This window comes from Delphinus delphis, chromosome 18, assembly GCF_949987515.2.
Source record: "Delphinus delphis chromosome 18, mDelDel1.2, whole genome shotgun sequence".
NCBI classification, from domain to species: domain Eukaryota; kingdom Metazoa; phylum Chordata; class Mammalia; order Artiodactyla; family Delphinidae; genus Delphinus; species Delphinus delphis.
In genome coordinates, this window is record NC_082700.1 from 50,701,119 (window position 1) to 50,716,360 (window position 15,242).

A 15,242-nucleotide genomic window follows, 5' to 3' on the forward strand; every position below is an offset into this window, starting at 1 on the left:
CTGGGTTAGGTTGTGGTCCAGAAAAGGTGAGCAGAGCAGCTCTAATCCAGGGTTGCTGACTCCTTCTGTCCTGTTACTCTGCCATGCTCTAAAGGGCTGCTTTTACTCCAGGATCAAAGCAGGCTCACCAGCATTGTTTCCGCCTTCCAGCTCCATGGAAGGGAGAGTGGAGACAACCACCTTCCTTTTTTTTTTAAAGATGCGGCACAAAACTTTCACAAAACACTCCTACTTGCATCCCTTTTGAAATAAATTGGGACTCCTGGCTAGGTGGATTGCACAGGAGGATGAACTGTAATCTCTAGCCATGAGTGCCAATTAAATCTGAAGGGTTTCTATTACTAAAGGAAGAAGCCAGAATAAAACTAGTATCCATTACAAATCTCTCCTGGCTTCCTGCTCAATTATCCAAGCGCACCTTTGTTCCCATACACAGAGCACACCCCTCAAAGGGGTACATCCTGAAATCCCATTTGATCACTCATCCAGCTCAGAGGCCAGGAATTCTGGTTGACTCTGTGTCCTCTGTCAGGTCCTGATACAACCCCCTCCAGTGCAGGGACCCGTAAACAGAAAGGGCATGATCTATCCCCCAACCAGCCAATACACAATTGTGGAGTAGGAACGAGGTAATCACAGGTAAAACTCTCATTCAGAAAAGGGAAGAATGGGACCAGTGAGTGGTCCATGGCAGTGAACAACGTTTGCTGGGCATCAGTTATGGAAAGTCCCCTCTGGTATTAGGATCCTTGATTTCATCCGGTCTGTTCTCTGGGAGGCACCCTCTTGTTCACTGTCCACCATGGTCACATCTGAAGTGGACATTGGAGGTATGGATCTGGGGACCCAGGGTTGCTTCAGGGTGGGAAGGGGCATGGCAAACTGGGGAAGGGGCATGGAAAACTGTCATAGACTTCTGTAAGCCTGGTTTGTGTTTTGTTTTTCAGCAGAACAATTTACTCAAAAACTTAATATGCTTCAGTCTATTAGCTTCTAGTTAGTTCCATATGAAATTAACATTAGCAAAGGCCTCGGGTGGTCATAGTTCTTTCATCTGCCGCTTCCCCTCTTTTATTTACTGGCCTATGTGCTTGGCTGTCCCTTTCTCCTTCAACTAAATGATCTTTGCAGTTGAGTTGATTCCCATTGTCTGAGGAAGAGCATTCAATGGCAGGCCCGGTACAGCTTCTGAGAAACATTACTATCTCCTGCTCTTCATCATAAAGTTGCAGTTGGCTTTTCTAGCTTGATTAAGCCCTCAATCACTGGACTCCCAGGCAACTTAGATTGCAGGTCTCAGTCAGGACAGAAGTGCAATGCCTAAGCATTTATGCTTGCAGACTGGCTAATGGACGCCTTGCTTCATCTCTCTCATCGTATCTTGTTCAATGCAGTAAGGAGCAGCAAACACGTACTAACATCCTGAGTTTTCTCAATCTCTCCTCCTAGAATCATGGGTTCCGGAGCTAAAATAAGCAAGAACTTTGCCAAATGTTTGGCCATGGCATAACAAGAGTCATCAGATTTCCTGCCTGCAACATTTCCTCATTCCTTATACTTGTTTTAGGCTTTTATTGGATAGCATCCTATTTCCAGTACCAGTTTCTAGATAAGTTAGGACACAACGAGGTGGCTGTAACAAAGCATCTATAAAATACAGTGACTGGAACAGGAAAAGATTCTTTTTCTCTTTCTCATAGCACAACAGAAGGAGGCTCTGTCCACGAAATTATCTAAAGCGTATTGTACTGCCATCCTCTAGCATCTCATGATCAAAGTTGGCTCTCATAACTGTGCCCCTGCCTGAAGGAAGAGTAAAAGAAAGGATGTGATGAAGAATCTGCCTCCACTCCTGTTGCTCATATTCAACTGGCCACACTTAACTGCAGGGAGGTTGTGACATGTATCTCCTAGCCAGACACCTGCTAACCCATGTCGAGGTTTCTGTTACTAAAGGAAGATAGAGAAATGGATTGTGGGAGCAGGTTGTAGTCTTGGCATCTGTAGAGCCCTGTGAACTCAGGCGCCTGACTTGTCCCCTGTGAGAGCTTATCAGTGGATGATGGTACCTCAGGGTCTCCTATATGTCCTTGTATACAAAGACATTGTGATTTGGACCTCCCAACACCCATCCCTTTTAATAACGTCTTTTCTTGATGAACTAAGGATTTTAGATCTATGTGGCCATTTAAGTGTGTTTCTGACCCAATACTCTCAATTAACAGGATCTGGAATTGAGGAGAACTGAGGATCTCAGTTCCTGAACACTTCCATTATAGATCCAGTCTGTCAGTGGCAAAGCTAGGATTGGAACCCGAAATGCTGAAGTCTCTTTCACTAACCATGGGGTTTAAAAATGAATGCAATAATCTAAAAATGATCTCACCAGAATAGAACACAGTGACAGACTAAGCTTCATATGCCATTCTCTTATTTAGATAATTCAGTATTTTATTAACTTTTAGAATTACAATGACACATTACTAACTCCTACTTAACTTGTGGTTTTTATGATTCTGGATCAATTTATGCCATAATTTGCAAAACACATTCTGTCCTAGCTTGCATTTGTGTAGCTTTCCTCTTTCATGAGTGTTGTTTGTTTGTTTGTGTTTTTTTTATTTTATTATTATTATTTTTTTGCAGTACGCGGGCCTCTCACTGCTGTGGCCTCTCCCGTTGCAGAGCACAGGCTCCGGACGTGCAGGCTCAGCGACCATGGCTCACGGGCCCAGCCGCTCCGCGGCATGTGGGATCCTCCCGGACCGGGGCACGAACCCGCGTCCCCTGCATCGGCAGGCGGACTCTCAACCACTGCATCACCAGGGAAGCCCATGAGTTATTTTTTTGTACTGTGCACATGTCACTTGTCACTTGAATTAGATGAGTTTAACAGCCCTTTTGGATCCCATTTAACATGAGATGCTTTAAAGGTCAAACCTTGAGACCAAATCACAATTTTACTAAAGTTGATATGTATTATACCCATTATATGTCCCCAATTTACTAGATTTATCACTATTGTAAAAAAAAGTTAGATTAGGATTTACTCCTTTAAAAGCTTTATTTTCCATAGTTTGCTGTTTTGAATATGTATTTTAATATTTCTTCTGGAAGTATAGCTTATTGGTCTACAGTTTTAGACTTGTTCCCTTCTAAATGTAGTTCCCTTTTTCACTTTTAGGATTTTCCATAAATTCTTTCACTTTGCATTTGTGTGTAGAAATATTATTTCACCATGCACTTCTGCCAAGTTTGTGAGTCCCCAAGACTCCTGATGCCAATCATAAGTTCAAGAGGTCTCTAAGACAACCGTCCAGCTTGATAATTCACTAGAAGGACTCCCAGAGCTGTCCTACTCATGGTTATGGTTTATTTTTGTGAAAGGATACAGATTAATACCAGCCAAGGGAGGAAGCACATAGGACAGTGTCCAGGAAACGCCAAGCACCAGTCTTCAACTGTCCTCTCCCAATGAATTTGTGTGGCCCATGCCTGTTTCTCCCAGCAATTAGGTGTGACAAGACACACTAAGCTGTGACAACCAGAGAAGCTCATCTCATCCTTGGTGTCAAGAGTTTTTATGGGGGTTCAGTCAGGTAGACTTGGTTGACTGCTCACATAGTTGACCTTAGTCTATAGCCCCCAACCCTGCCTCTCCCCAGGTAGAGATGATACTGTGTGGCCCAAAGCCTTCACCATAAATCACAGAGTTCAGATAGAATATCTGGAGTGGCCCAAGGCCCCCAGGCAAACAAAAACACACTTAGCAGGCAGGACATTCCAGGGATCTCCCAGGAATTGAAGGAAAAGGACAAACTTCTCTTTGGGCACTGTTAATCCTTTACTACTCATCTTTTAAGTAAATAATACTGTAAACCTTGTAAATCCAGAGATACTCAGGGTTCAGTCCCATAACAGTGCTGCATTTATTCAAGAAGTGTAGTTCAACTCTTGAAATGTAATTAAGAAGAATTCCATCATTTACTAGTGACTCTTAAAGGACATTCAAGAGGATCCAAATACATACTCCACATTCGCTTTTATTAAATTCCTCTTCCCTCATCCCCAACCCTACTTCCCCCCCAAAAAAACCCCTCTTAAACTCCCAGCCTACCTAATATTGCCCTCCTCCTTTTCTCTCTCTTCTTTCTTATCACATTGTTCAGCAGATTAATTTAGGCTTAAATTCAGCACAAAATTATCCATCCTTTTTTAGGATGTGGGAAGAGGTAGAAAACTGAGCTCACCAATGCAGATTTTCTTTGACAGGCAGGGAAATGGGGACAATCAACGCGTATGCTAATATTATTTTTTTCTGACATAATAATTATAACTTCCAGTCACCAGGCATCAACTGTGTTTCAGGCATTTCACATATATGTGTTTCTGGATCAAATATGTTACCTTCTCAGAGATCTCACAACCTAGGAAAACTTTCAACAATTTTAAGTGGAGGCAAAGTCATTCAAGAAATACTATAGGAATTACTGCTGAAGTGCGTCATTCCATGATACTTTGTTGTGGTAAAGGAAATATGTACCATAGGGGGAAAAATTGTTTATGTAAGTATCAAAATATTCAGCTTCAAAATTTCCTTTTTCTTTCTTTATTATTCTTTACTCTTATGGTTGTCTTCTAGCTCAATATTGGATAATTAATTTAGGGAGGAAAAGGGAAAAAATCTTAGGATTCTACCAAATTTTAACAAACACAAAATACTAAAATGCAGGCATATATATTTTTTAACTCTTTTATTAGGTAGTGAGGCTTCTATTCTGTCAATTGTCATATATATGGAGATGCTTGAATCTGTTATGAAGTTTCAATACACTTTCTTTATATATAGTAGAGAAAAATGAGCTAGAAACTTTTCCCACTATCTATGTACCTTAAGAGTATCATCGATTCATTTGTTAAACTGCTCACACACATGCTTCAGGGTGAATTAAAACCAAATTTGAAATACAAGTTACAGTTTATTCTTTTGGCAAAAGGAGGCAACAGACTTTCCTTTCCCACCTCCATGACCCCTCCAACCCCTCCATCCCCACCCGACTCCCGCTTACCTCCAGCCTCAGGAGACTGGTTCAATACAGCAATTTACTATGTTTACATTTTTAAAACATGACACAATATTATCAATGTATCTCCCTAATCAGCTGCAATTCTTGAATCTACTCAAATATCCAGGCAGTGCTCCCATTTCCCAAGTTATACTATAAATGTTCTCTAAGTTTGTTTGAATCACGATTACAAAAGCTCTGTCCCTTGCATTGGATTAATATGCTCTTGACTCTTAATCTATAGAATTTTTTCTCCATCTCTTTTTTCCTCTTGCAGTTTTGTTGTTGTTGAAGAAGGAGGAGGAAGAGAATGGGGAGAAAGAGAAGCTGAGTCACTTGTCTCGTAAAGTTTCCTACAGTTCATATTTTTGTTTTGTCTTGTTTTAGACGTGTTTTTGGCCCTTGTATTTCTCTGTCTTCACATGTGGTTAAATTCAGGTTTGGTGGTGGTGGTGGTGATGGTATGTGTATGTGTATGTGTGTATATATGAAGACTACTTAGTAAGTGATATTGGGTACTTTCATCAGAAGCACATACTGTCTTTCATTTGGTGGTATTAACAATTTATTGGGGATTTCAAAACGTGATGTTTTCATTCTACTTTCCCTTTTTCATTTATTAACCTGAATACATGTATAAAAAACACTTTCTCTCAACCATAATTTGGTTACTCTGAATATTTAGAGAAAAGGCAGGATAAAGATTTTATCCTTTATTTACCAGTTTCCAAAATAATAACTCAAAGCCCTAGTATTCTCCAAAGATGATCTATGTATTTAAATATCATTTTGAACTCGTGGATTTAAACATATTTGATGTGTTTCAATCCATGGCAATTATTGTCCTTATTGACGCTTAGGTCATCTAACCTTCAGACAGTGGGAGCTTATTCAAGTTGGCTCCTGAGTCTTTTTCACACAATCCTACTAGCCTTGGATAAGAAGTTTCAAACTTATCTAGTACATTTCCTACCTTAGACCTACGATCAGCCTCCTTTTTCAAGGACCCAGATCTCTTTTTCTGGAAAATGGTATTTAAAGACCAAATTCTAGGAACTCGGGTAACTCATTGCTATTGGGTCGGTCAATATCTCTAGGTAATTTCAGTGCACAGTGCTAAAGAAAAATATTTTTTTCACTAAAAAATATAAATAAGTCTTCACTGATATTCTAATTGAATTCAGGGTTATAAGGTTAAACTCGTTCATCTTAGTGAATATCTCCTTTCTCCCATATACCATATCATAGCACACACATCACAGTCTCCAGATAGCTATATCAACACCACTATCAACAATATATTTCTAGTAATTTCTTCAACTCAAATAAAATTATCTCTAGGAAAGGGATGGCAAGTGAAAACTGACAGTATGAATCATTCTTTCTTAGCAAAGACTAATTGCACGCCTTAAGCATATTTACTTGGTGTTATTTAAGATCTGTGTAAAAATGTTGATGTACTGGGGTATGTATAGAAGTTTCTCTCAGGAGAATGATAGAATTTTCTTCACAGAATTAGCACCGTAGTTGCTATAACTAATTCTTATCTTTGCTGTGCATTAACCAGAAGGCTAACATATTTGCAAAGAAACTCTCTTGTAATGTGACAAGACTCACAATAAGTTGGTCTCCCTCCACGAGAAAGGCCCAGTAGGGGTCAAGCCATACCGGATTATACCATGGTTCAGTCTGGCAGCCCCGAACACTTACCATAGCCACTTGCAAGCACTGAAGTAACAGATGGTAAATTTAAAAGAACAGCTTTTTAAAATTTAAAACAAATCTAAATGAAACCTCCCTCATCATCTCCATTCCACTCTTTCCCAAAAAGGGGGTGAAAAACATCACAAGTATGATTCTGAGATGTTTATTTTTAAAGTATCATTTATCCTAGTTTTCAAAATCTATTACAACCCATAGTAAACAGTGGTTTGTTTTTGTTGGTGGTGGTGGGTTTTTCTGTTTGTTTGTTTTGTTTTTGTTTTTTTAGTAAGGCAATGCCTCATTTTATCAGCTTTCCCTGGCTGATGACCAGGATGTGGAAAATAGAGTTAGGAGACTAAAGACTTCTAGGAGGCAGTAGCAGAGAGGTGAGCTGCCTCCACTGCCCAGTTGGTACAAGAAATCCTATCACTATACCTCAATGAATATGAACATTTTTCATCTTTATTTTTACGAGAAAATGGTTTATGTAATTTACCTTTCAGTCCTTACATAAGAGAGAGAAGTTTAAAATCACTGCAGCTTCTGCTTATGTTTTGCTCAGGGATGGGCTACGCTGGTTGAATGGGGTGCCGTGCGCCGCGCCCGCGGCTGATGGGAGCGGGAACGCGCAGAGAGAGGAAGTCCGCGGCCACACGTCTACCCCGTGCAGCCAGAGTGGGGTTAGGATGCACTGTTGAGTTGGGGGATTTTTTTTAAGCAGATGATAAAAGAGTGTAGCCCTCTTATCAAAATGACATTCAAAGTTCACACTTTGAGCCACCGACAAACTCCACATCCAAGCAAACAACAGTGGGAGAAAAAATATTATAAAAAATGTATAGGGCTTCCCTGGTGGCACACTGGTTAAGAATCCGCCTGCCAATGCAGGGGACACGGGTTTGAGCCCTGGTCCGGGAAGATCCCACATGCTGCGGAGCAACTAAGCCCGTGCGCCACAACTACTGAGCCTGCATGCCGCAACTACTGAAGCCTGTGCACCTAGAGCCCATGCTCCGCAACAAGAGAAGCCACAGCAATGAAGAGTAGCGCCCACTCACCGCAACTAGAGAAAGCCTGCGTGCAGCAACAGACCCTGCGCAGCCAAAAATAAATAAATTAAATAAATTAATTAAATTAAAAGAATAAGTCTTGGGACTTCCCTGGTGGTGTAGTGGTTAAGACTCAGTGTTCCCAATGCAGGGGGCCCAGTTCGATCCCTGGTCGGGGAACTAGATCCCACATGCGTGCTGCAACTAAAGAGCCTGCCTGCTGCAACTAAGACCTGGTGCAACCAAATAAATAAATAAATCTAAAAAAAAAAATGTATAAACCAGGAACTGAAGAGAAATGCGAGTCTGAAGTCACAGGACTGCCATTCTCACCAGCAAGCATGCGGACAGCGGGGTACAACTCCCCAGGACCACAGAGAAGTAGGGTGCAGTGTCCAGACACTTTCCTCCCTCTTTCCATCCTGGGAAGAATAAAAAAAAAAGTGCTGCTGTTTGCTGCCCAGAGCTATAGCTTGTAAGAGTCTGAGTGCCAAGGCAGACACCAGGACAGACTCAACCTTGGTGACCAAGTCTAGCCAGCATATCATCTGACTTTAACCTCTTCCCAATATCATGGTCGAATAAGAACCCTAAGCATCAAGAGAAGACCAGGTTTTGAAACACAGGTCCTAGGGGCTGAGCTGAGGCAATCACAAAACCTCTTAATAGAAAGGAGGAAGAGAGAGAAAAAGAAAAGTAGCACCAACTCAAGGTGGACCTCAAAACCAAAAAAGAAAATTAACAAAATAAAGACACCAAGTAAAATCAAATATTGGGAAATGAAATCATTCTAGACAAAACAAAAATAAATGTGTCACCTTAAAAAAAACTTTAAGATAAGTATATCTAGAGTTATCAAAGACATGCAAAAAAGGAATAGCATCATTTCAAAGAAGTGAGAAATTATGCAAAAAGATGCTTTTTAAAACTTAGTAAACTGGATAAACTCTAACCTGGAATGATCAAAGTAATATGAATGAAATGGGAGGTAATACTAAGGCATTCACCCGGAATATAGCAGAAAGGCAAAGAGAAAAAATTTTCTGAAAGAACAGTTAAGAGATATGGAAATAGATTGATAAGGAGATAATTAAAAATCAATGAACGAGTGAATAAATGAATGAACACACACACACACACACACACACACACACACACACACACACACACAGGGAATCCCAGAAGAGAAGAGGAGAAAAGGTAGAAGGAACAGTCGGAAAGATAAAACCTGAGAATTTTTAGAGTTGATGACGTAAGCTATCAGACTGAAAATATACTCCAGATAATTAAAGGTAAATGCACAACTAGACACATTAAAATAAAAGAGCAAAACACAAAGATATTCTTAAAATCTACTCATAGAGAAAAGACCAGATGGCCTACAGTTAGACTTATTACCAGTAGGTACCAGAAGAAATAAAATTTTATCTTCAAAGCTCTTAGAGAAAATCTATCTATCCAGAATTTTATATCAAGTTAAAGCTCATTCAAGGATGAAGGAAGACATTTTCCCACCGACTCTTATTGAAAAATAAAACAAAACAGGCAAAATTCCATATTTAAGAAGAAGGAAACACGGGCTTCCCTGGTGGCGCAGTGGTTGAGAGTCCGCCTGCCGATGCAGGGGACACGGGTTTGTGCCCCGGTCCGGGAAGATCCCACATGCCGCGGAGTGGCTAGGCCTGTGAGCCATGGCCACTGGGCCTGCGCGTCCGGAGCCTGGGCTCCGCAACGGGAGAGGCCACAACAGTGAGACGCCCGCGTATCACACACACACACACACAAAATACTACCTAAGGGGCTTCCCTGGCAGTCCAGTGGTTAAGACTCCACGCTTCCTCAGGGGGCACGGGTTCCATCCCTGGTTGGGGAACTAAGATCCCACAGGCCGTGCAGTGAAAAATGAAAATACTACTTCAAAGAAAGCTGGTATAGCATTATTAATATTATTAATGTTAAGTGAAATATATCTTAGGGCAAAAAAGCATTACAAAGGATGAAGGAAACGTTACACAATAATAAATTGAATTATCCACAAAGAAGATATAAATCATGAACTGAACATGTGTGCATAAAATATACAACACAACAAACATATATGTTTATGTATACAATATCAAGATAGGACATTTAAACACTTTTCAAACTGTAACTGATAGATAAGCTAGTAAGACTATAGAAGATTTGAATAACGTAAGCAACTTGATTTCAAATAAATATACATACATTTTATATTTTTATAAATATTAGAAGTTTAGATAAATTATGTAATGTGTATCTTGCACCTAACAAATAGAATTACACATATTATTCAAGTACACATGGAATATTTCCAAATATTGGCAGTGTCCTAGGATACAGAAGAAGTCTCATCAAATTTCAATGAATCAATAACTCAGACAGAAAAAGACAAATACTGTATGATCTCACTTATATGTAGAACCTAAAAACAAAACACACAAAAAAATTTTAAAAATGAATTCACAGATACAGAGAGCAGATTGGTGGTTTCTAGAAGAGGGGGGAAGGTGTGGGGAGGGTGCACGAAATGGGTGCAGGTGGTCAAAAGGCACAAACTTCCATTTATAAAATAAATAAGTCATGGGGACATAACATTCAGCACGATGACTGTAGTTTAAAATATCATGACATATATTTGAAAGTTGCTAAGAGAGTAGATCTTAAAAGTTCTCATCACAAGAAAAAAATTTGTAAATATGTGTGGTGATGGATGTTAGCTAGATTTATTGTGGTGATCATTTCACAATACATACAAACGTTGAATCATTTTGTTGAACACCTGAAACTAATATAATCTTATATGTCAATCATATTTCAATTTAAAAAGTCAATGAATCAGATTTATATAGACCATGATCTCTAATCACAATGTCATTAAATTAGGAATCAATAGTAAAAGATGATGAAAAGTATTGTATATATATATTCAAACTAAAGTTGTATTTTTATTTTTTTATTTTATTTATTTTACTTTTTTGGCGGTACGCGGGCCTCTCACTGTTGTGGCCTCTCCCGTTATGGAGCACAGGCTCCAGACGCGCAGGCTCAGCGGCCATGGCTCACGGGCCCAGCCGCTCCGCAGCATGTGGGATCCTCCCGGACCGGACCGGGGCACGAACCCGTGTCCCCTGCATCGGCAGGCGGACTCTCAACCACTGCGCCACCAGGGAAGCCCTAAAGTTGTTGTATTTTTAAATGACAAATGAACTCGAGACATAATCTCAATCAATTTCTAGCCAAACAACCACAAAAGCAGGAGATTCCAAAATTTAAGGGAATCAGCCAAAATATTTAAGGTAAATCTTAGCCTTCAGTTTATTTAGTAGCAGGAAACATTTACATAAAGTATATTGTGGTAGGCAGTGCTGTACTTCCAGTTCTCCGCTGCATACTCCTATTGCTTTGAAGTTATATGTAACCATGTGACTTGCTTTGGTCAATGAAATGTGAGTAGAAGGAATTTTTGCCACTGTCACGCAGGAGCTTTATGAGCTAGTATGCAGTTGTCCAGGTCCTTTGTTCTTTATGTCCAGTATGCAGTTGTCCAGCTAGTATGCAGTTGTCCAGGTCCTTTGTTCTTACCTTGGCAATGGTAGAAGCATGGAGGTGGAGACTACCTTAGCCCAGGTACCTGAGTAAGGATGACAGTCTTCTGACCCCCACCCTGGCTCTCTTCCTGTGTGTCCACATGTGCAATGCAACAGCATCCTAGGGACAGACTGCCACCATCTCAAGTTAGGTTTCCACAGTTATTCTCTGGATTTCTGTCTTCTACAAGCTGAATTAGTTTAGGTCTTTCTTCTTTGAAGCTGCGTTTGTAATCTGTTGGTCTCATCACCTACTGAACCTGATCTTTTAAAATTATGTTTTATTGTTTGTTGTTTTCTCTGTTCCCAGGTTTTTAGTAGCAAGTGGGAGCTTTCAGACAAGTGTTTTCCATGGACTAGTACAATTACTGTCAAATAAAGCCTGGAGTCTGAAAACAGAGGCTTTAAACTGGTTATAAAGCTGGAAAACTGTCCAGTAGTTAATTTCCCCCATCCTACCCATTTGCTATTCTTTAGTTCTCAGAGTAAATTCACCTCTGAGATTTTTTACATTTTGTTTTGATGAAGGCAACCATGCCTTTAATAAAGTATTTTCTATTAATCTACACTTCCTTTCTGAAACTGAACAAACAAAAAATATTCCTGAAGATAAGAAGTAAGAACATATCTGTAATCTTAATGACACAATCCTTCAGTCACATGATTATAATCATTGTCTCTGTGCAGGATCTAGGATGAGCAAAATAGTATAGTTGAAACACAGATAACCCCGTTATGATATAATCATTACTATTTTCTGAAAGCTCATTATGTGCACAGACCATGGTTAGGCACTCACTGGACGTTTGTTTTGAGTAAACCTGCTGCAACTTCTTTGAGGCTGGCTTATAATTTCTAGAATGTGATGATTTGCCCGAGAGAATGCTGCACTATTTCCTGTGAGCTGCCTTCCACTGCCTTTTACTTAGATTCCCATCATGTCCTTGCAGCTATGCGAGTAAGTCGGAGAACTAAAATGACCCACTGTGATAGGAGGACTTCTAAGCCTGCTGTGTCAGACTTTCAAATGATTTCTGACTGGTTTGTAACACTTCAGTGTGATCGCAATTTTTTGCAAGGAAGATTTTTGTAAGAGCTCTGGAAATTATCAAAGAAAAAAGAGCTCTTTTGAATGAAAGAAAAACTCTACCACACTGACTTTTATGATGAGAGAAACATTTGAGGAAAACAAGAAAATAGATTGTTCGAACTCCAAAGGCTTTCAAAAGCTCTAGAGTAGACATCCAGTGTGATGGTAATATAAAGTACCAATTTTTGCCAGCAAGACTCGTCATACCAGATTCATTTTTCTCTTATAAAGTTAAAAAATTGGGGGAAAATTGTAAAGATGCTTATTTTTCAAGGTTTAAGTATGTTATTTTTTTCAACGTTTAAGTAATCTTACATACTTTCTTTCAAAAAGAGCAACTTGTTCAAAAATGTCTATTTGTTTTAGTTTAAAAAGTTTCAGATTTTGAAATAAGTTTCTGAACTTCAAAAAAATTTATTTTTATACTTTTGAAATTTTAAATACATCCAAGATCATCATGGGATCTGTTTAGATCCAACATAGGCTGTGACTTGGTTCCTTCTGAGTATTCTTAAGAGTGGTATTGACATTTGAAGAATCCAAATGGCTAGAAATACAAAACAAAGCAGTGATAGTTTACGCTGTTTCGTCATCTGTGCAGAAATAAGCATTGAATGAATAGCCTTTGTACTGTCAGAAATGTTGTACCAGCACCAGCAACTTTGTTGATCTTGGAAACCTACTGTTTTCTGATCTGTGCTTGGTGACTTTTTAAGTTCCAGTAATATTTGCTTGTTAATGAATCAGACTTTGTTCAAGGCATTCTTGGCTATTGAGTTTGCGTAAGTCAATAGTTTTTATTGATAAACCGTTAAGACCAGAGCAGGGTATTTTGCTAGGTGCTGCCCAAGATCAGAAAAGAGATACTGCAATGAATGAGCTGGGGCTGCCTAGCTTTCAATTCCTGCCTCTGCCACTTCCTGGTTAGGTAACTTTGGGCAGATTGTGTGACTTCCTATGCCTCAGTTTCCTCATTTATAAAACAGGAGTAATTATAGAAACTACCTCAAAGGGCTGTTTGATGATTAAATGTGTTAATACAAGTAAAGGGCATAGAACAGTTGCTGGCATTTAATAAGCACCAATAGCTATTATTAAGGTAAATTTTTAAAGTTTCATTTTAATGAGCGTGGCACATGTGTGACCGATTCATAAAACAAAACAAATTGACCACAGGAGTAAACAGTATTGACTAGGAATTAGAGCTGGGTGCGGTATCCTAGTTCTATTGTTGCTTTAATACATCCTATATTCTGTCTGATAAATGAATATCACAATACTCGCCCCAATGCCTCATAGCTTGATAAGGAGAACCAAATGAAATAATGTACTTTTTTTTTAATTTACTATTTGAACCATTTTTTAAAATTAATTAATTTATTTTTGGCTGCATTGGGTCTTCATTGCTGTGCACAGGTTTTCTCTAGTTGTGGCGAGCGGGGGCTACTCTTCGTCGTGCTGTGCCGGCTTCTCATTGCGGTGGCTTCTCTTGTTGCGGAGCACAGGCTCTAGGCACGTGGGCTTCAGTAGTTGTGGCGTGCAGTCTCAGCAGTTGTGGCTCATGGGCTCTAGAGCGCAGGCTCAGTAGTTGTGGTGCACGGGCTTAGTTGCTCTGCGCCATGTGGGATCTTCCTGGACCAGGGCTCGAACCCATGTCCCCTGCATTGGCAGGTGGATTCTTAATGACTGCACTACCAGGGAAGCCCCTAATATACACTTTCTATACGAAGTCCTCCGAAATTTTTTTTTTTTTTTTTTTGTGGTACGCGGGCCTCTCACTGCTGTGGCCTCTCCCGTTGCGGAGCACAGGCTCCGGATGCGTAGGCTCAGCGGTCATGGCTCACGGGCCCAGCCGCTCCACGGTATGTGGGATCCTCCCGTAGCGGGGCACGAACCCGCGTCTCCTGCATCGGCAGGCGGACTCTCAACCACTGCGCCACCAGGGAAGCCCCTCCGAAAATTTTTAGCCAGAATTAATTGTTCCTTCTTGGGCACTCCCTAAGCTGTTGACTTGTATTTTCGTCATGACACTTAGCACAATGTCTTGAACGATAATCAACTGTTTATATGCTTTTTTCTCCGACCAGATAAGGTCTTGGTGGTGGAGAAATTGTCTTACTCACTTCTAAAAAGCCATCTAGCATTGTGACGGACATAATAGACATGTAATAAGTGTTTGTTAAAAAGGGTTCTGACAAGGATACCTTGCCAAGTCAGCAGAATTATTATTATTATTATTATAACTACTCCTATATGTGCCTTTACAGGGCATAATTACATGGGTTGTTGGCATGAATTCGAGTAGAGCTGGGTGGGGTTTGAACGGAGCAACCCACACAGGGAATTATTTACATAAATTCTGGCTTCATATATTTTTGTTTTCTCTTTGCATTATTCCCTGACACTAAAATCCACACATTAATGCAGCAAGTATTCTTATAGCTTTTAATTGGATCAGATGTGAATTATTATGAAGTCTGCAAAAAGCCTTCTAATCCTCCCATGTTGTTACCATATGACAAATGAGGCTTATAGAAGTAACTGATTAGGTTCTTGTCTAAATTTCAGCTAGAACTTGGGATTTATTTATCCATGTATTCTAAAAATCATTTCAATGTGTTTTTGCTATGTGCTAGACACTTGCTGGGCACTGGCCAAAGGTAGTGGGGATCCACAGTATTCAAGACAAGTATTTTGTATGGATAAACAGGAATCTAAACTAAGA

The 15,242-nt window shown here is 39.9% G+C and overlaps 1 protein-coding gene across 4 annotated transcripts in view; it reads left to right on the top strand.

Moving 5' to 3' along the window:
- The window catches only part of SCEL (sciellin), a 147,351-nt gene extending 144,187 nt beyond the window's left edge, over positions 1-3,164 (top strand). For all 4 annotated transcript variants that reach the window (XM_059995656.1, XM_059995659.1, XM_059995657.1 and 1 more), the window contains one exon: positions 2,647-3,164. In XM_059995656.1, the coding sequence (XP_059851639.1) occupies positions 2,647-2,921 (275 nt within the window). In that variant the 3' untranslated portion in view covers positions 2,922-3,164. The remainder of the gene's footprint in view (positions 1-2,646) is intronic.
- Positions 3,165-15,242: the final 12,078 nt, after the last annotated feature.